We start from the raw sequence: 25,654 nt of genomic DNA on the forward strand, positions 1-25,654 counted from the left end.
ATTTGTTATGTTTTAATTAGGGGATTGAGAACTTCATTTTGTTTTCATTTTTAATTGGAAAAGTATTGTATGAACTTTTCGCATATTGAAAATCCTGTTAAGGTGCATGCTTAGTTGAAAAGTTATTTTGAGCATTCACAAACTAAATTGTTATGTGTTAACTGTTATTTTCGGTTGGTGACCCTTTACAATTATTGTGGAAATCTGGGCTTTGCCCTCGGATGAGAATCAGGACGATCCTACCGGTTCGTACCCTACGGACGGGAATGGAGATGGGAACGCTCGACTGCAGCTACGTTAGGAGGATCTCACGGGGCGCGTGGAGATCACTCAGGGTGTTTAGTTGTTTTGTAAAATGATCAGACTAGGTTGTCACAGAGGGAACGAATGTCTTTCTTTTGGGTTGCGTTTATTTTTAAACTTGAAGACTGTACTACTTTTGTTATGAATATATTTTGAATTCATGGATTGAGAATTTTTCCGCTGCTCGTAAATTCTGTTGACTTATTTGTCGTTGTGTTACGACTTAAATATTTATCCAAATGTGGGTTACCTTATTTATTTCCCTGTTTTATTTTTATTCCTTTTGAAAAAAAAAATACACTCACGCTTTGAAAAACGGGGTGTTACAATACTCTTCCTTGCATGGCTGAACCTTCCAATTCTGACATTATGGCTGCCCTTCAGACTATAATGGCTCGTCAACTTTAGCAAGATCAGAAGACTGCTCTGTTGAGAACATGGCTCACCAAAAAACTTGCTCCCATGTTGGGAACCGCACCTCCTCCGCTTCATCATGTTCCTCCTCCTCCGCAAGTTCCTAACCCACGAAAATCCTTCTTTTCTGAAGGATCTTCTCTGTCACTAGTGTCTTAGGATCTTTCTACTTCTTCCTTTTTGTATGACAAAGGGGGAGAATTAAGATGGTTTTTATTATGTTTTTAATCCCTTTTGTATCTAGGATTATGCTATAAGCAAACTAATGATTTGTATCTCTTTTTTGAATTAATGAAAAACAGCTTATGTCAAAATTATATGCATGATTAAAATTATGTCAAAATCACTTACTACATTAATTGAGGGGGAGCTATTAAGCTCTTCAAAATTAATATTAGAATCAAAATTAAAATCTAAATTAACATGTTTGTCATCATCAAAAAGGGGGAGATTGTTAAGACAAACTCTCAAATTAAAGTTTTGATGAAACTAAACAAACATTAATTAAGAATGTTAATTATGATTCTAAAATGTTATGTTAATTTAACTTATGCTTTTGAGTGAGTTAATTCAAAGATATGAATCAAGCAAAGCAAAGAAAACAGTTAAAAACTGAACAAATAAAGAAACAAGAATATTCTGGACAAAACGGAGAATGATCTCCAAGTTCAAGACTGATCGTCACAACCTCTTAACCAATCTATCTCCAGTATTTCAACGAAGCTTTTGCCTCTGAATTTTATACTAAGTTCATCAGTACGTGACAAGGAACAAATATGATCCATTTCAGTTAAAGAATGCTTTCAAATCATTAAGATAAAAGGTCTCGAATCAAGCTAGTTGAAACAGTCTGAATCTTCTTCAGCAAAACTGTCAAGAAAGTTTAATCAATCTTGATATGTACAAGACATCAGGAAGATATCCAGAATGATCAAAACTGAACCTCCAGATTGATCATCAATCTCCAGAAAGTTCAAACTGACAAAACCACATTGATAATCAATCTTTGTTTCTGCAGAATTTCAGCATTGATCTCCTTACTTCTGCAGAAGTTTATAATCATTCATCAAACTGTTTTGGACAGAATCAAGGCTCCAGACCGAAGCTGTAACATCAATGATTAAATGAGAAGCTTCAAGGATCACTAAACTCAAAGGAAAACTGATCAAAGAACTATGTAACAACATCAGTCAAAACAGATTTAAAATGTTCAAAGGCTGTAATATTTTTAATCATATATATTGGTTTTGTGTGGTATTTGTGTGGTATTCCTTCTCTTATCTCTTTATTTATTAAGCTTAATTGTTTAAGTGAGATAAAACAAAAGCTGAATTTATGTTTTTAAGCTAACCAAGAACGTTCTCCGTTTTTTTGGTAAAAATCAAGAATGTTCTCTGTTTTCTGTTTTATGTTTTCTGTTTTATGTTTTCTTAACCAAGATCATTCATGAGTTAAATCTTGAGATTTCTTCAAGAATTTTTAAATAGGTACATTTACAATTCAAACCCCCCTTCCTTGTAAATCGGCATTGTTACTTCAATTATAACATCAAATAATCTAAGAGAAATTATTATCACATTAACCACAACCAAACAATCACAAGACGGTGCACTGCTATGCATGCTCCTAACAACTATATGATCCGGATATAATACATGTCACTAAGGAAACTTCCACACGAAAAATCACTCATACCAATGGGAAAATAAACCTGCCACAAAGGCAACTTCCACAGATAAAATCACTCATACCAATAGGGAAAATAAGCCTACCACAAAGGTAACTTCCACGAAGATGCATATGCCATGACACGATGGTGCATTATCAAAATAAAATATTCCCACACAACCCACTAAGATGCATATATCATGACATGATGATGTATCATCAAAATCAAATATTCCCACACAGCTCACAAAGATTAAGTCGAATGATCCAAAATAACTTATACGAAATCACTACCTTATTCAAATATCACTAAATCATACATCACAAGTTCCTATCAAGAAAATCAAATATTCTTAAACAACCATCATAAACATCAAAACTTTCAATCCACTTATCATGAAGATCATATATTCATAACAACTATCACAAAGATCAAAACATCCACTACACATATCAAGAAATCATATATTTATAAAAGTATCAAAAAAATCAAAACTTTAATTTGTTATATCATAAAAATTTAAACCTTCTTCACATACATATAGAAATTAAAACCATCATATATGTCACACATAAATTCAAATTTTATCACATACATCATAAATAAGACTTTCAACACATTAAAAATAAAAACTTAAACTTTCTCACATATAGCACATAATTGCAGAACTTAAATCATACAACAACCTAATAAAAGTTTATAATCCATATTTTAATCCTACAAACCATAATTAGTCATATTAATTCAATTATTACTAAATAGGGCTACTGATGACTCTTCATCATATGGATATTTTTCATTGATTTTAGTCTTATTTATCTTTAATCATTAGTTAATTTAAGGAGTTATTTGATATATTTTGTTGATTTTAGTTCTTTGATTTAATGAAATATTTATGTTATTATTTCCTTGATTAAGTAGGGATTTTTCGGAGTTTTGTGTTGTTACCTTGTTTTAATGCAGTGCTGAATTTTGGTGAGAAATCAACATGACCTATGTAGAGTATATCAATTATATCTGGAGTTGTAGATGTCCCATTGAAGTCAAATGAAGTGCACATGAAATCTACGATCCATATCTACAACTTTTATGAAGACACCGAAACCAAATTCAAACTCGAAAGAGGAGTAAAATGCAGTATACGTTAGACAACATCTACTGTTTAGGGATCCTTTTTACTCTTGGGAAGTTGGGAGACTTGAACCCTAGCATAGAAACTCAAAGACGGCCGTTTCTAACATCATTTGAGCAGTTTTATCAATAATCATTCATGAATCCTTCTTGTAATTCTTCTCTAATCTCTATCTTTTTTATCTTTGTCATGAGTAACTAAATCCTATTTGTTAGGGATGAGTGTAACAAGATGAAACCCTTATTTTTATGATTTGATTTCTAGTTATATGAATGAGTTTATTGAATTATTTTTCTCATCTATGTGCTTAATGCTTTTTATTTCTTGATCAACATTAAAATGTTCTACGATTTGTATTTTGAAACGAAAGTCGACTTTTAGAATGCTTGAGATGAGAAATTCATGAATTTGAAGTCTAGACATAGATGCAAGTCATGAAACCAATCAAATTAGTTGCAAAGCAATAATATACAAGAGAATTTTTATATGGTAATGCTTAATTCTAATTTTAAATCTACTAAGGAATTAGGGGTTACTTTGGAATTAAAGGTTCTGTCACTAAGACATTAGGGCAAGAATAAGAAAGAGAATTCGGTAATAATTCAATAAAGGAATTCAGTAACTAGGATCAAATTAGACACCAAGGTTGGATTCGAAGTGAAACTCGTCCCTGACATTTTTCTCATTATAAAGGATCAATTTTATTACTGTTGTTAATTTCAAATATTATTTCAATCAATTTGGAAACTTTTTGTTCAATTTCAGTAATTAAATACAATTCGATAGTAAAACGCAATCCTTGAGTTCGACACTCGGTACTACTGTTTTAATTATTACTTGCAACGATTCCGTACACTTGCTGAAACGCTATCAGTTACCGCCGTGCGTAGCGAGCCCCAAATAAATCATACGCTCTCATGAATTATACTCATAAATATATTATACTCATGAATTCAAACGCTTTTTCACCCCTTACCTTTTTCCGACGCTTTCACACACCCCTTACCTTTTTTCATCGCTTTCACACACGACTACGAGTCTGCAAGACAAAGCATATGTTCTTTGATTCCTTGTCCTTCAATCGATCTAACTCGACATTTTATGGCTAAACGTCAAAAATAAATTATGAAAACACATTCTAAAAGGGTCAATTTTCGGAACTGAATCAAATAAACTTACCTAAATCGAAAAATAATCATGGCATAATATAGTCGTCGTTGACACGGTCGTTTTGGCATTAGTTTCACTCAAATCAAACTTACATCGAAGAAGAACGATGCAAAATAATGAATTCTATAAATGGAAAAGTCGGATATTTTAGAGAGAAATTGGGATGGTTAAAAATCTGAAAAAGTGTGTTTCATTGACTAATTAAATGAATGAAACAACATAAGGAAATTTGGATGAAAACGGAGAAAGTTTTCTAGAAAAGTTTTCTGCCAAATGGTAATCCTAATTTTTGTTTCTTACATGGCATGCTGTTTTCTTTTATATGTATATATATTTTAAATTAAATTTTATTTATATATGGGCCTAATCCATAAACACACTTTACTCCTTTTTTTAAACAAAATCAACAATTACCAATATAACATAAACAATTTATATTTATTACTAAATCCCAATAAATATGTATAAAACCAAAATATCATAGAAAATATATAAAAATAAAGAAATTAATCACAGTATTACTACTATCTTAAGACAATTATTTCTTAAAGAAATAATTAAAATAGGAAATAGTCTTAATTAATTAAAATATAACTATACATATTTTTCATGTAGTTTAACGCACACGAAAATATCACCACAAATATGTAATGCAAATCTACATGTAAACTTGCTCAAAATCTTATGCTCTAAAATACTTTTGCTAAAATACCATTATATTTTTGAAATTAAATTAAATAACTAAATATAATATTTATAATCTATATTACTCATTAAATTAAATATATATACAATTATCAAACCATAAGAAACTCACACATATAAGGAGAAGTAATCATAAAATTAATCAACATATATTCTAAAATAATTTTAACACCAAATTAATTGCTTTAAAATCCTATTTAATTAATAGAATAGTTGATTATAAAATTTGGGATGTTACAGTGTTCACATTAACATGGTATCAAAATAAAAATAATAGTTTCCTTCGTTTATCTCTTGCATCTATCCTTCTCACTTTTGATATTTCTACTTTTTCCTATCTACTTTGATGTTGTTTGATTTGATCAATCCCAATTCGCCACTGTAGGACAATAGTACCTCTTCAACCTAAAAGACTAGTACATTAGGTGGGTAGGTGGGAGAATCTTATGGCTTAAGTGCCACATTGAGCTTTTTTTTATATACTAAATGTGGGACTCCTAACATTGTCATGTTCTTTAAAAGCCAATGTCCACAATGACTTTCACTCTATCGTCATTGAAACAGTAGTAGTCCTTTCCGTTTTTGGTGGTTTTAAGTATTCAATGGATTACTTCTTTTTTGGACGTGCGATGGAGTACCTTAATTCAAGCTATAGGTAGCTCTTTGAATGACCACCTCTCAATGAAAAGGCCAATTGTTACTACTAAAGCCTAAAATGATAGCTCAACCCAAAAGAGAAAAGATCTTTAGGGCTTAAGTACCACATTGACAACCCAAGTATCACATTTGTTTCGTCTCTTTTATCCACCAACAACTATTATTTTTGGTCCATATCGATGATGGTTGCATTAAGAAAGAAAAATAAATTAGGATTCATAATTGGAACCCTAACTCGACCACATGATGAAGATCAATTATCCATTGGCTGGGATAGATGTATCATGATGGTTATCTCTCAAAGTGTTATGTGGATGAACATTATTACAGAATTTTGGCATAAACTTAAAGAAAGATACCATCAAGGTATCATATTCTAGATTTTATTTTATAGGAAGAAATATACATGCAGAAAAAAGGTGATTAGAATATCACTTTTTAATATACTACTATGAATATATTATGACAAGATCTCAATAATTTTCGTCTTATCCCTTCTTGCACTTGTGATGTTAGGTACAATTGTAATTTAATGCCCAAAATTAAGGAATATCGTGAAAGTGATTATGTTATTCACTTGCTAAAAGGATTGAATGGTCAATATTTTGTTGTTCAATCACAAATAATGCTTATGAACCCATTATCTCTTACTAGCAGAGCCTTTTCTATGTTAACTCAATAAGAAACGTATATTCATTTTCGTATTCAAAAACCTAAAATGTCAGAAAATTTCTCCAATGGTTGCAACAGTTCTAAAGTTTGTGGTTCTTTATATATACCCTACCATATCTTCTTTTGGACGTGGTCGTAACAACAAGATTTGTGCATATTTCCACAAACTGGATCATATGATTGATATATGTTTCAAGAAGCATGGTGTGCCACCAATCTTCGATGAAACAATGGAGACTAGGTCAATAATTTATCAAATGACATTGAGGATGGCGATGAGAATACATATTTCAATCCAACTGATGACTCTACTTTAGAGAATGAATTACTCTATGAACTTCAAATGCATTCATATTTTCATGGATGGCAAGTGTAATGATGCTTTGGTTAATGATGGTCGTAGTATTCATGATTTCTTTTGGCGGGATTATCTATCTAATTTCATTAGGAATGGATTCTTTAGAGATAATTTTGGTTTTTACCAAACTATCGTTTTTCTTAATTGTTTTATTGGATTAGGTCTATTCCCCCAATTTTGTATTCCTTTATTTATTTATTTATTTTAATAATAATACATATAAGTGTGCTCCAAATGATTGATTAGCATGAGCGAATGCATTATTTGAAAATACCCTAGACAAACTTAACCAATACAACATACTGTACCACACAAGCCCGAATTAAAGACAATAAAAAAATAAATGACAAACTGATTCAACTTCACCACACCCTGCCACACAATGTTCTGACTCATTTAGAATAACTCCTCGATAGACCAAGTTATCTTTTGCATGAAAGTTGTTCTAAAACAACCTCAAAGAAAATAGAACACCTTCAATGGTACATATGGATGCCAAATTAGAGCAAAAAATTAAGATGACAACACACCAATAACCAACTCTTTCCACAACCCTAAATAAGCCTCATTTACTGAATACAACCTTCATAAGACATTATTCCACGACCTTATATCAACTACATTAACATGCAAATGAACGTTAGTAAAAAGAATCCTATATTCCTCCACTAAGCCTTCCTCCCACGTAGATAATTTTTTTCTCCATCTTCACCCTTGAACACCCTCACTATCCAATAAGTCTAACATAACATTAACACATTTCTCCATTTGTAAAGACAAATTAAATAACTTACCAAACCTCACGCTCAAAATCCCACCCACTACCCAAGGGTCCTCCCAAAAAAAAACGACTTTCTCCTATCCTCTACAACTTTAAATAAATAATTATTAAACCAATCTTTGACAAAACGATATTCGTCTCGTGGATAGCATGGATATCCTTTCACTACCGACATCTCCTCACTAAACCCCCTCTAAATCTACCAATATTTGCACCATATTTATCAACCAAACCTTACGCCAAAGACCCTCTAACTTTGTCTTCAATGACCAACACACACTTATCCAATAAAGTTAAATTAAAAGCTTTCAAATCTTGTACACCTAGACCTCCCTTTTTTTTGAGGCAAACACACCTTTTCCTATTTGATCAAATGAACCTTACGTGTTACCTCACTCCCACTCCAATGAAATTTTTTAAAATAGACTCAATTTGAGAAATGATACCCAAAAGAGACTTAACGAAGGAAATGATAAATTAGTACACTTCCACCCTAACAACCTACTATAGTTTGGCATTTGGGTGGTTCGAATTAGACTTATTGAAATTTTTTAAATGTAAGTTTTTAAAATTAACAAAATAAATAATAATTTCCATTGAACCACGAACTTTCGACAATCAAAAGATGCTATTACCGGTGAGCCAGTGAACAAAGCTTATATTTTACGAGCACTACAATCTATTTATTAAAAATAAAAAAAAATTTGCGGTGGCCATGACCACGGTCCGCCCTAAAAGATCCACTTCTATTTTTAAGTACTTCATTAAACTGTTAGATTCTCGAAATTCAACTTATTTAATTTTTTATTTATTTATAAAAAATAGACACCACACTCATTTTTATATATAAGAATTTATTGATTAAATTATGAAAATTAAAAAAATTAATTATAATATTAAATTATTGTACTAATTTACTCTTAAAGAAGAGATAATAAATTAATAAAATAAATAAATAATACCGTTGAAAAAATAAAATAGTCTAATAAAAAGAAAATACATAAATCTTAAGAGAATTCTATATCGTTATATATGTTCACAAAAATAATCTCCAAATATTGGCTTGCTGGCCGGTTAAGTAACAGCGTGATATCAGCACTAACTCCGTTATCATCACGACTTCAACCTCACTAAGCTATACGACTACGCCGTTTTTGATAAAACGACAACATACCCATAGCAGCTTTTTCTGTTTTTTTTTCTTGGCAAAGATATAGTTTATAGTTGATTTTTTTGTTTACATTTTTTTAGTTTCTTTTTTAAGTTATATTAGTTTACACGTTAACCTTTACAATATAAAATTATTTAATATTTAAAATTTTTTCAAATTTTTGAATGAAATATTATAATAAATTGACTACAAAAGAAGATAAAGACATTTATTATATAAATATATTATTATTATTATTATTATTATTATTATTATTATTATTATTATTTTATTTTTAAGACTATAGATGTTACATAAGTTTAAATTCTTATAAAGAAAATAAAAAAATATATTTGACGAATATCTTAGGAAAGTAAACAGATTCAGCTGCCAAGAAGTTCAACTTCACGCTTTGGACGACACGCTTGTACACGTTGCTTCTTCCGCTTTCCATTGTCGTTTAATGGTTTGTTGGAATTTGATTAGGTTGCCAAACTTATAAACCCTTTTTTTGTTCTTTATTGCATGTTGATTACTTCTATTACAAAACCAATTAGTAATTGTAAAAATAACCTCACAAGCTTATTGATTTCCCTTCCTTAGTTTGTTTGAATTAATGGGGTTTGTTTTGTTAGTTAGAATTTGATTTCTTTTTGATGATTTTGGGTTTTGAGTATCAAATTGTTCTTATAAAGGTTTAAACTTGAATGGGATTTTCAACTATTTGTGGGTATTCAAGTTCAGGATCTTTAGAATTTTATTACTTTTGGATGACTTTGGTCTTTGGGGTGTCAATTGTTCTTATAAAGGTTCAAACTTGAATGAGATTTCAACTATTTGAGGATATTCAAGTTCAAGATCTTTAGTTGATAGCAACTCCAAGCATTTCTACTTGTCTTTATTGGTGTCATTTTGGGATCAAAGATGGTTGAAACTAATAATGCATACTCAAATGGTTCTCTTCATGGTAATTTTGAAGAGAAACTCGACGAGCTTCGTCACTTAATGGGAAAAGTGGATGGTGATCCATTAAGAATAGTTGGTGTAGGAGCTGGTGCTTGGGGCAGTGTATTTACAGCTATGTTGCAAGAGGCTTATGGTAGTTTAAGAGATAAGATTCTGATTAGGATATGGAGAAGACCGGGAAGGACCGTCGATAGGGCCACAGCTAAGCATTTGTTTGAGGTGATCAATTCGAGGGAGGATGTATTGAGGAGGCTGATTAGACGGTGTGCGTATTTGAAATACGTTGAGGGAAGATTGGGTGATAGGGTTCTTCATGCAGATGAGATTTTGAAAGATGGGTTTTGTTTGAATATGGTTGATACACCTCTTTGCCCTCTCAAGGTTGTGACAAACTTGCAGGAGGCTGTTTGGGATGCTGACATTGTGATTAATGGTTTGCCTTCGACGGAAACCCGTGAGGTGTTTGAAGAAATTAGTAAGTACTGGAAAGAGAGAATCACAGTTCCTGTCATTATTTCGTTGGCAAAGGGTGTCGAGGCTGAATTGGTTCCTGAGCCGCGGATAATAACACCTACTCTAATGATCAGTCGAGCAAGTAAGTTATATTTGTGTTTATTCTGAGTAGACAATAATTTTGGTCTTTAATTGTGTAAAACACTGTCACAATAGTCTTTGAATGTGAGATTATAGAAACATAAATAAATGCATGTTTCGTTAGTCAGTTTGGTCTTTGAATCTGACGTCTATTAGTTAATTTGGTTCAGTTAATTACTAACAAAAGACACACTTAAATATGTATTTGTAAGTTTTTCGATTCATTCAGAGACTATAGTGATATTGATTATGGTCTCACATTTAGGGATCAAAATGAATGTTTACTCTTTTATTTCATTACTTTATGTGGTGGTCTATGTTGTTCAAGTTTTCTGCACACTGAATTTTACTGGTTTTCAATCTTTACATACATCCCCTGGATTATTTGAATGCATCTTTTGTGCTGAGTTAGTCCTCTTTAGTCTAATTTGAATATTTTTCATTTTATAATATGTCTTTATACTTCTGACTTAGCCCTTGACTTGAAATTTTAATTTAGTTCGATATCGGTGCATCTTTCATAGTTCTGAATTCTGATTATCGTTGTTTGATATTATGCTTTGCAGCTGGAGTTCCTATTGAAAATATCCTCTATCTTGGAGGTCCTAACATTGCCTCCGAGATTTACAACAAAGAATATGCAAACGCTCGAATATGTGGAGCAGAAAAATGGAGGAAACCATTGGCAAAGTTTTTGAGGCAGCCCCACTTTATAGTGTGGGATAATGGTGATCTTGTTACTCATGAAGTTATGGGTGGATTAAAGAATGTATATGCTATTGGAGCAGGTAAAATAACTTTATTTTTTGCATTGCTCTTGATAAATGATTGACTCATCAACATCGTTCTTATTAGATATAATTGCTCTTGTTTATATTCTTTCAGTTATTTGTTTTGTTTTTAAATAAATTTACGAATCTACCCTAATGTATTTTATTTTTCCAAATATTATTTGGGAGGCCTAAAAGATTGGAGGTGAAAAGTATTAACTGAATTTCTACTTGCCTAGCTCTGTTCTATTATAATCTCCTATTTTTTTCTTACAAGAAAAAAGTTTATTTGTTTTTCTGAAATATCATGTGTGGGCTGTTAGAGATTAGGGATGAGTTGTATACCGTTTACAGTTGTAGGGTAGGGACTTACTGGTTTGGTGAATCCCTACTTTTCAGGAAATTTGCTTTTTTGTATTAGATAAAAGAAATTTGTAGAACTAGATGAGAAAGGACTAGAAATGATTGCATTAGAGAGAGTTGGGGTATTAGCACCTATTGACTATTATACAGAAGATGCTTAAATCTCACCTTGGGTGGTTTGGGTATGTATGGACTCATGTAGATTCTCTATTATTGAGAGTAGATCAAATGTAGGGTAGCCCTATTGCTAGAGGCAAGGGAAAGAAAAATTATAGGAGAAACAATCATGAAAGACTTAGAGTAAGAGATCAATGATTTGAATAAAAATATGATCTATGAGAGAACATTAAGACGTCATTTGATCCATGTAACCGACTCTACCTAGTGGGATAAGGCTGACTGTGGTTTTTTTTTTTTTTATAAGTTCGATTATTCTCACTAAAGAAGCTTGTTCAATTTATTTTCTTCTGGAAAATATAACTGAGAGCTCTTAGAGATTAGGAATGATTTATTAGCCTATAGTAACAAAATCTGTTTCTTCATTTTTGTTACAACTTAATCTCAATATTAGTTGTTAGAAAGGAGCACTATAATCTGTGTGTTGGACTGGTTAGAATTTGATCTAATGGTTTCTCGTTTCTTCATTTAAACAATGTTGATTATTTCAGTCAACGAGTTTAGCTTTAGTAACATTCAGAAGGAGTAATTCTTTCACATTGATTCTATTTTCCTAGCTTCAATGATTGATTTGTACTGACTTGACTTTATCTGGTTCAGAAATCCTCATTGTTTTAAATAAATTTTTTATTTTCTATAATAGTTTTGCATCACGATGAGATAGAATGGATTTAATATCAGTTGAGAATTTGATCTATGCTTTTATGTCAGGAGTTGGACGGTGCCTCTTGATGTTATTTATGTGTGTTCTTTGATGTTCTTTTCTTTGAATTCTTTTTGTTATAGGACACTAAAATGGACTCTTGTAATATTTTCAAATCATGTAACTTTTTTATTCATCATGATCAACATAACAGGGATGGTAGCTGCTTTAACAAACGAAAGTGCGACCAGCAAATCAGTGTACTTTGCTCACTGTACATCAGAAATGATTTTTATCACTCATCTATTGGCAGAAGAACCAGAGAAACTTGCGGGCCCTCTCTTGGCTGATACTTATGTAACCTTGTTGAAAGGTCGTAACGCATGGTATGGACAAAAGTTGGCCAAAGGTGAATTGAGCCTTGAAATGGGTGACAGCATCAAGGGCAAGGGGATGATTCAAGTAAAGATTTTGGTCACTTCATTTATACAGTATATTTCATTCGGTTTTATATTTTTCTGCTTATCAATATATTTTGCCTTGCATGTTGTAGGGAGTCTCTGCTGTTAAAGCATTCTATGAGCTATTGAGTCAGTCCAGCTTAAATGTCCTAAATCCCGAAGAAAATGAGCTTGTTGCCCCTGTCGAGCTTTGCCCCATCTTGAAGATGTTATATAAAATACTAATAGTAAGGTAATAAATTATTGCTTCTTTACTGTTCGGTCACACCCTCTAGGAATCCTTTCATAAACTTATGTATTAAGTTCAAAGGAAGCTTCTATATCTGAAGCATCAAAACAGTTATAGACACTGGAAACGACATTGAAACGTCGACATCGATAATATAATTTGAAAAATGGAACTTATTTAAACGTAACTACATGTGTCGGTGTCGTATCGGTGCTGGACACCTGACACACATTCAATTCGAAGTATTGGTGCTACATAGGCTTCTGTAATCCTAACTATTGAACTCCTGCCCCAAATGGAAATATTATTGAAATCAATTGTTTATTATTCCAGCACCATCTAACAAAATTATGTCACTATATTGTAATCATGTTACATATGCACTATATAGAATTCTCCCCTGCAAAAAATAAAAACTGAATCCAGTTATGAAACTAACTTTTTCTGTGGTTTTGCTGACCTCTAATCTTCAGGGAATCTCCAGTACAGGCCATTCTTCAAGCGTTGCGAGATGAGACCATGAATGATCCTCGAGACCGTATTAAGATTGCACAAAGCCATGTTTTTTACAAGCCATCTCTTCTTGGTCAGCAGCCTTAGTATCCTAGTCTCTGATGGCTAGTTTGGCAGATGATTTTGACAATTGACGAATGTAAATTCCCGTATCTTTATGCTGCATCATACTCACCTTCCCAAAATCTACAGTCATTAAAGTGAGGATATGTTTCATGAGCCTATAGATACAACCAATAAAAAGTTCAAGATATATTAAAACAATATTAAAAGGACATCAAAGATTGCACAAGAGCTATTTTATTAATTTTTTGAATTTCTTAGTTGGTTGTGTCTATAGGTACTGGATTCACACAAGAATTACTCCAACAAAGTTGTGTTTGAACTCTGTTATTCAGTTCAAGCAAGTATCAGAGAAGGAACTTATTGTATTTTATTGTCCTTATTACCGACTTTAGTTGTTCAGGTTGTGTGTTAGTTTTTTGTTATCAAATTCGGTCAGAGATAGTTTATAGTTGAGCAGTTGTTTTTCCTCTCATAGCTGCTGCATATATAAAAGTGCTATCTTGTAATTGTAACTGCGTTCATTTTGCAATTAATCAAGAAATGAGGATAAAAGTTTTTTCACATTTTCTTAGGATTAATATTGTGTAAGTTTATCCTCCGATGTCAATAGCGGCGGGATAGCAGAACCGTGGTGCGCCGGACGTCGTCGTCGCGTCGCGTCTGGCCGTGAAACCGCGGTCATCAATTGCGGAGAATGCGGCCGTGTATAGCAACCTAAACGCGCTGATCCGTTGCACCCGAGCCGTAACCATGACCTGCGCCTCTGGTTTTATAATCTTTTTGAATTTTTTAAATTTCATTAAGGGTATTTGAGTCTTTTTGCACCCAAATCCCTTTTCTTTTATTATTTCTTGATTTTTTTTTCTCCTCCTCCTCCTCTCTGGTAAATAGTGATTAGAACTTAATTTTAATCACTATTAGATCTTGATTTTGATGTTACATTTTGGTAATGAAATATGAAGTATGATTACCCCTTGATTTTGGTATATTTTATTGTTGCTATTTTTTAGTATTTTTGTCTATTGTTTGTATTTTATGTTTACCTTATATACTGTTTTTTGGTCTTCACAATAGTGGTCATCAAACTATCCCATTTTTGGGGTTGGACGCTCTGCGCCGCTATTTGTGATTGAATACATAAAGTTTGTCTTCATATTTTTTAGCATTATATGGTTTAAATTGTACTTCTCACATAATTTAAACGTAACAGTTCTTCTGTTTTCTCAATTTGTATGTAATATTTCTATAAAAGACTCAATTTTGGATTGCTGTGGTATGATTCTTGATTGATCTTTTCAGATCTAACCTTCACCATGGATTATCAACACAATATTTTTCATATCAGCGTTGCAGAGAAACTTGTTCTTGTTCTTGCAAGACACCCATTAATCGGCGAGAGCAATTACAATTATTGAAAAAAGTAAAAGACAAAATACTTTTATATCTTATTATTACAATCATAAGTTGTTTATATAGAAAAAAAATTACAATAATAACAATGACAAAATCATAAAATAAGAATAAATAGAATAATATAAAATATGAGAGAATCAAATTTGATTACTCTTGATTCTTCAACACTCCTCTTTAAGTTGGTGCATAGATATCTATCGTGCCCAACTTGGCTATAAGTCGCTCAAAATTGGGTCTTGTCAATTTTTTTGTCAAAATATCAACAATTTGTTGATTAGAAGTCACAAATGACAAATATACAATTCTAGCATCAATTTTTTCTTTTATAAAGTGACGGTCAATCTCAATGTGCTTGAACTTATCAAGTTGCACATGGTTGTGAGTGTTGAGACAAAATCCCAAATAAATGTTTCAATGATAATTAAACAAAAGTTAATTGAGACTTCTAATTATGATTCTTAGTGTTTTGATGTTTAACATGTGCGTTTGACTAAGCATTTCAAGCAGGATCATATTAAAAAGAAGCAAAGTCATTTAGATAAACGAAGAACATTCTTCACAGAATTCTGTAAAACGTAAAACATTCTTCACAGTTCCAAGATAACAAGAATGATCAGATTCTTAAAGAAAAGACTAATTCTATTATTTACAACCTGATTCCATAATTTCACCAGAAATATACAAAAATCATATTAGTAAAAGAATCACTCCAAAGAACAAAGAAAAATAATGTGATTCATAATCTATCAAGACAAATCAATCTCCGAGTTTGAGCAAGCATCAAGTATGAATTTGACAGATTCGATTGGACACTCCAGCTGTACTTTTGCGCAGCCTGCACATGTGATAAAAAGCAGAGAATCACTTCAAGACAGTTGTCAACGAAACTTAACCCTCAACACCCCTCAAAGCAGAAACGAAGACCATACTTGCTTTGCAAGAACATTCATGCTTTAAGGCAGATCTTATCCATTTACTGACACATGATAGCTGGACCATCCTCAACGGACAAATGAGCTGTCATAAGCCTTCTTAAAGCCTACAAAAGAAGCCTCAAGATGAAGGATAAAACAGAGCTTCAAGTGCAAAACAATACATCACTCATACAATCATATTCGAAATCTCTTAAGCTTCTCAATCATCTCAAAAGAGTCAGGTATGTTCTTAACTAGATATCAAAATCATTTTTACTGAGTTCTAATCCAAGAATCTAAACTCAAACAAGAGTTGAGTTTACTCAGATTCTACCAACTTCTTTAAATCATCACTTGTAACTCAAGACTATTGTGTTGAAATAGTTTGAGTATATTGTAAAATCCTTTTATGATTAAAAGGTAATGTGTAAAAAAATCCTCTCTAAAGATTGAAAGGTAACCTATGGAAATCATTTCTAGGTTGAAAGGTAATATTTTGCAATAAATCAAGATTGATCTGGAAAGATTGTGTGAAAATCAAGAGCGATCTTGCTTTAAACACTTAGTGGAAAATCTCACAGTTGTGAGGACTGGACATAACCCGTTTTGGATGAACCAAGATACATCTCTATGTGATATCTCTTTTCCTTATCTCTATTTAATTTTTATATAGATAAGTTAAAATTGTGTGTTTTCACTAACCAATAAAGTTTTACGTTTATAACCAAGATCAATTTTGAGTTAGATACTTTGAGTTTTAACATGAATTTTTAAAAAGGGACAATTACAATTCAAATCCCCCTTCCTTGTAATTGACATTGTTACTTCCATTGACATTAGAGTTAGTCTATAAGGATTAACACTTAAAATTTCTAGAGTAAAAGATTGAGGAAGAAAATGTCAAAAGCCAAGTACATTGCTGAAGGAGGGTCATCAAACAGACCGCCTTACTTTGATGGCACATAGTGCTATTTCTGGAAAAGCAAAATGCAGCTATTTCTAAAATCACAAGACACAAGTATGTGACACATAATTACAGATGGAGATTTCATACCAAGAGTCGACCAAACTGATTCAACATCTGCTGAAAAGAAATAAGTAGATTGGGATGAAGAAGATAAAACTAAGATACTTCTAAACTCAAAAGCTCAATTATTTTTATCATGTGCTTTAAGCAGGGAAAAAAGTGAAAGAAGGAGAAACTATTGATGAAACGTACTCAAGGTTTACAACCATTGTAAATGAAATGCAATCCTTAGGCAATGCATACTCAGTACAAGACAAAGTAAGAAAAATCATGAGATGCCTCCCATGCATACTCAATGGTAACAGCCATAAGCCACGCCAAGAACCTTGAAGTACTTGAATTAAAAGAACTAGTTGGAACCTTATGAGCATATGAAGTGCTGCTATAGGAAGACAAATCAAAAAAGAAAGGCAAAAATAGCCTTAAAAGCTTCTCAAGAAAGTATATCACTGCAACCCGAAGAAGATTTAGAAGAAATCAAACGGGAAAATTTTGATGAAGAAATAGTTCTTCTTACAAGGAAAATCCAAAGAATGATGAGGAGAAGAGATCAGATCAAAAAAGAATTTTCAAATAAAAAGGAAAACTTCAAAACTGAGGTAGACAAGAGTCAAATCACATGTTTTGGATGTAACAAACAAGGACATTACAAAACTGAATGTGCCTTGAACAAAAGAGCTCCAAAGAAATTTCCTTTCAAGAAAAAATCCATGATGGTGACCTGGGATGATTCTGATGAATCAGAAACAGAGGAACATGAAGAAGTCAACTTATGTTTGATGGAAAACTCTAAAGATAAGGAGATAATAAATTATGAACCATGTTCGTTATGTGAACAAACTGAAAAATATTTTCACAGTTTACTTAATGATTCAAATTTGCTTGTTCAAAAATGCAGCTCTTTAAAAGATCAAGTTTTCAAAGAATAAAGGGAAAAAAAGAAAGATCATGGTATGATTGATGAACTAAAAAACATCATTCAGAACATGCAAGAATCTCATCTTAAGGAAACTGATGAAACTGAAAATCAAGAATGTCCTACGATTCTAAATGAGAATATTATTCTTAAAACAAAAAATGAAATTCTCAAAAATGGCTTAAGAAACTTTATCAAATTCACTGAAACATTTCAAAAAATCATGGGATCCCAAGTAGGGATATTTGACAAAGCTAGACTTGGCTTTGACAAAACCCAAAAATAAAAAAATGTATAAAAACTTTTTTGTTCCTGAAAGAAAGGATGACAAGCGCAAAATAAGATGTTTATATTGTAAAAAAATTGGACATCTAAAATTTTCCTGTTATTACAAAAGAAGGGATGAAAAATTTAATGTAAAAGGGTCACTTAAATCACAAGAACGTTCTACAAATAGATCAGAACATTCTTCTCAAAATTTCAAAAAGGGGGAACGTTCTAGACACATACCAACACCTTCTTCAGTAAGAAAATGCTCTTTCTACTTAAAAATTGGACATGATGAATCACAATGTTATTTTAAAAAATCTAGTATAAAAGGAAAAACTAACCCTCAAGGACCCAAGACCAAATGGGTACCTAAAAATTCTATAACATCTAATACAGGTTGGTTCTCGAAATATCAAGAAAAAGCCATGGTACTTGGACAATGGCTGCTCAAGAAATATAACAAGAGATAAACAATATTTTTTGTCTTTCATTAAAAAAGATGGAGGGTTAGTAACATTTGGAAACAATGATCAAGCAAAAATAAAAGGTAAAGGTACCATAGGTAAGGAAAGTTCTGCTAAAATTAATGATGTTGAATATGTTGAAGGGTTGAAACATAATCTTCTAAGCATTAGTCAACTTTGTGATAATGGCTTTGAAGTTATATTTAAACCAAACATATGCGAAGTCAAAATGGCAAACTCAAGTGATATTTTATCTTCTACATCTAGAAAGATAAATCTCTATGTTTTATATATTGAAGAATTACCAATTGAATCATGCTTCAGATCTATTAACAAAGACAAATGGATATGGAAAAAAGGGACTGGACATGTGAGTATGAAAACAATTTCAAATTTATCAAAATTAGATCTTGTTAAAGGAATTTCCAAGATAAACTTTGAAAATGATAAAGTGTGTGAAGCTTGTGCAAAAGGAAAACAAGTTAATAGTAGTTTTCATTCAAAAGATTTTATATCAACTAAAAAACCTCTTGAACTACTTCGCATTGATCTCTTTGGTCCTATCAAAACCAGTAGCCTAGGAGGTATGAAATATGGGTTTGTTATTGTTGATAATTTCTCTCGATACACATGGGTACTGTTTTTAAAATAGAAGGGTGATGCATTTGATGCTTTCAAAAATTTTTGAAAAAGGTACAAAATGAAAAAGAATCTAACATAACCTCTGCAAGAAATGATCATGGAGGAGAATTCATAAATGCATCTTTTAAAACATTTTTTTTATGAACTTTGCATCTCTCATAATCTATCTTGTACAAGAACACCTCAATAAAATGGAGTTGTTGAACAAAAAAATAGAGCATTACAAGAGATGACAAGAACAATCTTGGAAGAATCAAATGTTGAAAAATATTTTTGGGCTTAAGCTATTAACACTTCATGTTACATTTTGAATCGTGTAGCAATAAGAAAGATAATCAACAAAACACCCTATGAAATATGAAAAAACAGAAAACTAAACATTTCATATTTTCACATCTTTGAAAGTTATTGCTACATTTTGAATAACAAATATAACTTAGGAAAATTTGATGCAAAGTCAGACAAGGCCATTTTTTTAGAATACTCAACCAATTCTAAAGGGTATCACATATTTAATTTTAGAACAAAGATTGTTGAAATTATGCATATATTATTTGATGAATTTGATGATCTTGATATATGTAAAACAAATGATGAAGAAGAAGAACAATTTGGACAACAACAACAGATTGTTCCTCAAGAAACCGAGATCGATAAATAATCTCCAATTCAACCTCTTCCACGAAGCTGGAAACTCATAGGGGATCATCCACAAAATCAAATTATAGGCAATACATTTGACGAAATCATAACAATAATGTCATTCAAAGATGACATCAACAGCAACATGGCAATCATATCCAAAATAGAGCCAAAATCATCAAAGAAGCCATAATCGATCAATCTTGGATCGAAGCAATGGAAGAAGAACCTCTTCAGTTTGAAAAGAATGAAGTTTAGACTCTCGTCCCAAATTCACAACATCAAACAATCATTGGAACATGATGGGTGTTCAGAAACATGTTGGATAAAGAAGGTAAGGTTATAACAAACAAAGTTAGGTTGGTAGCTCAAGGGTATAATCAACAAGAAGGTATAGACTATGATGAGATTTTTGCTCCAGTTGCAAGGTTAGAAGCTATCATAATTATTCTTTCATATGCATCTCATAAACTCATTAAACTTTTTCAAATGGATGTCAAAAGTGCATTTTTGAATGACTTCTTAAATGAGCAAGTTTATGTCCACCAACCTCCTGGTTTTGAAAATCAAAAGAAACCAAATCATGTTTTCAAACTTACTAAAGCTTTATATGGATTGAAACATGCTCCTAGAGCATGGTATGATAGATTAAGCTCATTTCTAATCAAAAATGGATTTTACAGAGGAAAAATTGACCCAATACTTTTTAAAAAGATTGGTAAAAATGATTTACTTATAGTTCAAGTATACGATGATGACATCATTTTTGGATCAACAAATGAAAAAATGTGTAAGGATTTTTCAAATCTCATGCAAAGCAAATTTGAAATGAGCATGATGAGTGAGTTGAGATACTTTCTTGGTTTACAAATTAAACAACATGAAGACAAAATCTTTATATGTCAAGAAAAATATATAAAATATCTCTTAACAAAATATAAAATGAATGAAGCCAAAATAATGTCAACCCTCATGCACCCATCCTCCATTTTAGACAAAGATGAACAAAGAAAATCCATTTCTGAAAAAGAATATAGAGGAATGATATGATTGTTACTCTACTCAACAACAAGTAGACCAAATATCATGTTTGCAGTAGGATTATGTGCTAGGTTTCAATCTTGACCAAAAGAATCCTATTTAAATGGTGTAAAAACAATTTTTTGTTATCTTGTCGATACTACCGATCCTGGCCTTTGGTATAACAAAGATTCTTCTTTTGATCTTGTAGCCTACTATGATGTTGATAATGCCGGATATAAGATTGAAAGAAAAAGCACAAGTGGTGCATGTCAGTTCCTAGGAGAAGCATTAATAAGTTGGTCATGCAAATAGCAAAATACAATTGCTCTATCAACCACTGAAGCTAAATATGTCTCAGCAGCAAATTGCTGCTCCCAAGTTCTATGGATTAAAAATCAACTTGAAATTTTTTCAGTAAGTTATTCTAGTATTCCAATTTACTGTGGTAATACCAATGCTATCAATCTCTAAAAATCTCATTCAGCACTCAAGGTCTAAACACATTAAAATAAAACATCATTTTATTAGGAATCATGTGAATAAAAAAGAAACTAAATTAATCTTTGTTGATACAACAAATCAACTAACAGATATATTTACAAAGCCTCTTGTTGAAGAAAATTTTAATTCCAAAAGGAAAAATTAAAAATCATAAAAAATCCAATTAAAAATCGTTGAAAACAAAAACCAGAACATTCTGGTCATTATGAAGAATGTTCTTCGCTCAAGTATATCTTTAACACAAGGCTCCAGATCATTCTCCGTTTCTTTATCATAAAAAGTTCAAAAATCAGCTTTTGATATTGTACTTTTTGTCACTCATCAAAAAGTAACGGCTACCCATGCCTATTAGTGCCACCGCATCTCCACTCTCTTCCTTCCCAATAACTTTTGTCCCCTATCAATCACCTTTCACGCGTGACACTCTCTCTTCTCACAAACATCTGCAAAACTTCAACCGTTCATATCTCTTCACTAAAAAATAACTACTCACTTTTTCCGCCAAAACTAAACCATTCATCCTCACCTCTCATTTTTTTCAAAAATGGCACGCACCAAGGCTGTTGCACGCAAGAATCCGAATTCAAGAACTCCATCACCATCACCGACTTGTTCATCGTCACCCCCACCTAGACCAACACCCCCACACTCTTCATCAGAGAGAACCTTCTCTAACTACTTGTCATCATCCCATGAGTCCAGCCCTCCACCTATTACACTCGCTCACCTCTCCACCATTCTTGCACCCTTATTTCAATGCTCAACTCCCTCGTTAAGTCAGGCTCCACCCCATCTACAAAAATAATTCAACAGTCGCTCGAGTACTTCATCTTCTAAACGAAGATCAATGAGAATCCTGACATATATTGGCACCTCAAAAACCAAGACCACAAACTCAACAATCTACACAATTTCTGATGATGATTTTGACCCTATGTCATCACCACAAATTCCCAAACAGAAATCAACACCTTCATCAAAACCTTCCAAACCCTCAAAACCACTAACATCCTAAAAATCCACTCCCAAAGTGATTCAACCCAACTTCATCCCTTCACAAACTAAACTGAAGACACCTCAATCCAAATCCTCTTCCACACTCTCCCAATTTCTGGCTTCTCAAAAATTTAAAAGTCCTAAAACATCTACTAAGAAAACTCCAAACCCATAACGTTTTCCTTTCAAACTGTCATCCCAAGAACGTTCTCCCCCAAAATCTTCAAACCCAACAACCATAAAATCCTCAAAACCTGCAACCACAAAATCTTCTACCAAACCACCCTCCTCCAAGATTTTCATTCCTCCACTTATTCAATAAAAAAATCAGCAAGTCTACAATGAAAAATAGGCTCAAAGACTAATATGAATTGGTAGGGTTTTCATGTTTGAAAAACTCCAATATGAAGGCACCTCCATCAAGCATCATAATGATGCTATTGGATGGACAAATTTCCTTCAAATCCCCAACTACTTTCATCCTAATGTAATCCGAGCCTTTTACTGCAAAGCTCAAGCCTTTGCAGATAAATCTCTCAATGTTTCAAAACTGAAAGGCATTGAAATACGCTTGACTCCTTTGATTCTTGCTAATATCCTTCAACTTCCATCTAAAGGAGCCACAATATTGGGAAAAATTGGTATTGAGCTCTAAACATTACCAAAGAGGAAATGTTTCAAGAGTTGTTCATTGATGAGTCCATAAATTGCTTTTCAGCAGATCTTAAATCTCTTCCAAATATTTTCAATAGCATTAGTCAACATTCCATACTACCCCACTATGGTAGTCATGAATATGCTTATGACAAATATGCTTTAGTCATTTATCATCTCCTCCACTGTAAGAAACTGAATCTGCCTCATCTTATCATCCACCACATGATTGCTGCAATCAACAAAGATTACAAGAGAAACAATGTTCCATATGGTATGGTTTTCTAAAAAATCTTTAGATATTTTAATATCCCTCTGATGACAGAATCATCCCGCATTAAAATATCAAAAATCTCCTCCAAAAACATTTCTCATAAGAAGCAATTACCATCCATCCCACCTTCTGCTAAAGCTACCATCACTGCACCAACAACTAAACGCAGGAGATCTGCTTGCCACTTTGTAGTTAAATCCAATGCTCGACAACCCATCAATCAAGGACATTATCCTCTTCCACATTACATTCTCCCTTCTCATACTATTCCATAAAATTTTAATTCATTCCTTGATCAGGTAACCACTAAAGTTCCCCCCTCTCAAAATTTAAACAATCCCACACTCCAAAGTAATCCTTGTCCTCCGCATCAAGTTCAACACAACTCTCTTATGTCACCAGATTTAGTTTCACCCACAAAAACCCAGTTCCTCCATTTTTGGAATTAGTCAATATCTGGTTTTTCAGATTTAGAAGCTCCTAGTCCATCAGTACCTCACAACAATTCTCCAACAGGATCCCTTCCCGTAATTAACACATCCTTTGCCATTTTATCATCATTATGCACTAGTACAACACTTTCTTATAGTAATCTTCCATTTCCTCCGATCGAAGATGACCAACGCCCCTTCAAAAGAACAAAGATGAAGAAGGAAACATCCAAAACTTACAAAGAAATCCCCAAAATTTGTGCTGCTCTTCAAAACATAATTGCTCGACAAACTCATCACGATAAAGAGCATGCCTTTTTGAGGGACTGGATGGCTTCCCAACTTGCTCCAAAGCTAGATCTTGACCCTCCTCTGCCTATTCCTCCTCCCACTATTCCATAAATTATGCAACCGTATATATCTTCATCATCTGAAGGATCCTCCCCATCTTTGTCTTTAAGAATTATTTGCATATGTTCTCCTATTCCTTTGTGCCATGACAAAGAGGGAGAATTAATTCTTCAATTTTAAGTATTTCAGAAGTCTTTTTGAATGATATACTTCTGTATAATTTTTGTTTTTTGAACAATGTGTATGACTAAACATTATTCAATTATTAATGAAAATTATATGTTGGTTCAAAAGATTAGCACATTTTAAGAGGGAGTTTTTAACTAAAAGCTCTCTATGATTATTATTAGAATCAAAATTAAAATCTAAATTATCATCTTTGTCATAATCAAAAAGGGGGGAGATTGTTGAGAGAAAAAAATCCCAAATTAATGTTTGGATTATAGTTAAACAAAAGTTAATTAAGACTTTTAATAATGATTCTAAGAGTTTTGGTGTTTAACATGTGTGTTTGTGTGTGATAATAAAGGTAGGTGCTAAGCATTTCAAGCAGGATGATGTTAAAAATAAGCAAACTCATTCAGATAAACGGAGAACATTCTTGACATAATTCTGTAAAACGGAGAACATTTTGAGTAGCCTGCACAAGTGATAAAAAGTAGGGAATCACATCAAGACAATTGCCAACGAAGCTTAAACCTGAGCAACCCTCAAAGTAGAAATGAAGATCGTTCTTGCTTTGTAAGAACATTACTACTTTAAAGCAGATATTATCTATTAACTGACACACGACAATGGGACCATCCATAACGGAAAAATGATTTGTCATAAACCTTATTGAAGCCTATAAAATAAGCCTCAAGCAAAGAATAAGGCATAGTTTCAAGTGCAAAGCAAAAAATCACCCGTCCAATCATATTCAAAATCTCTTAGGTTTTTCAATCATCTCAGAAGAGTCATTTTTGTTCTTAAGTAGATATGAGAATTATTTTTATCGAGTTCAATTCCAAGAATCTAAACTCAAACAAGAGTTGAGCTTACTCAGATTCTACCAACTTCTTTAAATCATCACTTGGTAACTCAAGACTGTCGTGTTGAAAAAGTTTGAGCATATTGTAAAAATCCTTTAATAATTAAAAGATTGAGAGGTAACTTGTGAAAATCTTTTCTTGGTTGAAAGGTAATACTTTGTAACTAATCAAGATTGATCTGCAAAGACTGTGTGAAAACCAAGAACGATCTTGCTCTAAACACTTAGTGGAAAAACCCACAATTGTGATATCTCATAATTGAACACTGTGTGATATCTCAAAATTGAACACTGTGTGATATCTCACAATTGA

At 32.4% G+C, this 25,654-nt stretch overlaps 1 protein-coding gene across 1 annotated transcript; it reads left to right on the plus strand.

The window, feature by feature from the left end:
• The first annotated feature begins 9,793 nt into the window (after window positions 1-9,793).
• Window positions 9,794-14,354, plus strand: LOC101491739 (glycerol-3-phosphate dehydrogenase [NAD(+)] GPDHC1, cytosolic-like). The gene is made up of 5 exons (XM_004513209.4): window positions 9,794-10,572; window positions 11,138-11,359; window positions 12,739-12,986; window positions 13,078-13,217; window positions 13,688-14,354. Exons 1-5 carry the CDS (start codon window positions 9,936-9,938, stop codon window positions 13,812-13,814), a joined length of 1,374 nt encoding a protein of 457 aa, XP_004513266.1. The 5' UTR covers window positions 9,794-9,935; the 3' UTR covers window positions 13,815-14,354.
• Window positions 14,355-25,654: the final 11,300 nt, after the last annotated feature.

Source organism: Cicer arietinum, chromosome 6, assembly GCF_000331145.2.
Source record: "Cicer arietinum cultivar CDC Frontier isolate Library 1 chromosome 6, Cicar.CDCFrontier_v2.0, whole genome shotgun sequence".
Taxonomy (NCBI): domain Eukaryota; kingdom Viridiplantae; phylum Streptophyta; class Magnoliopsida; order Fabales; family Fabaceae; genus Cicer; species Cicer arietinum.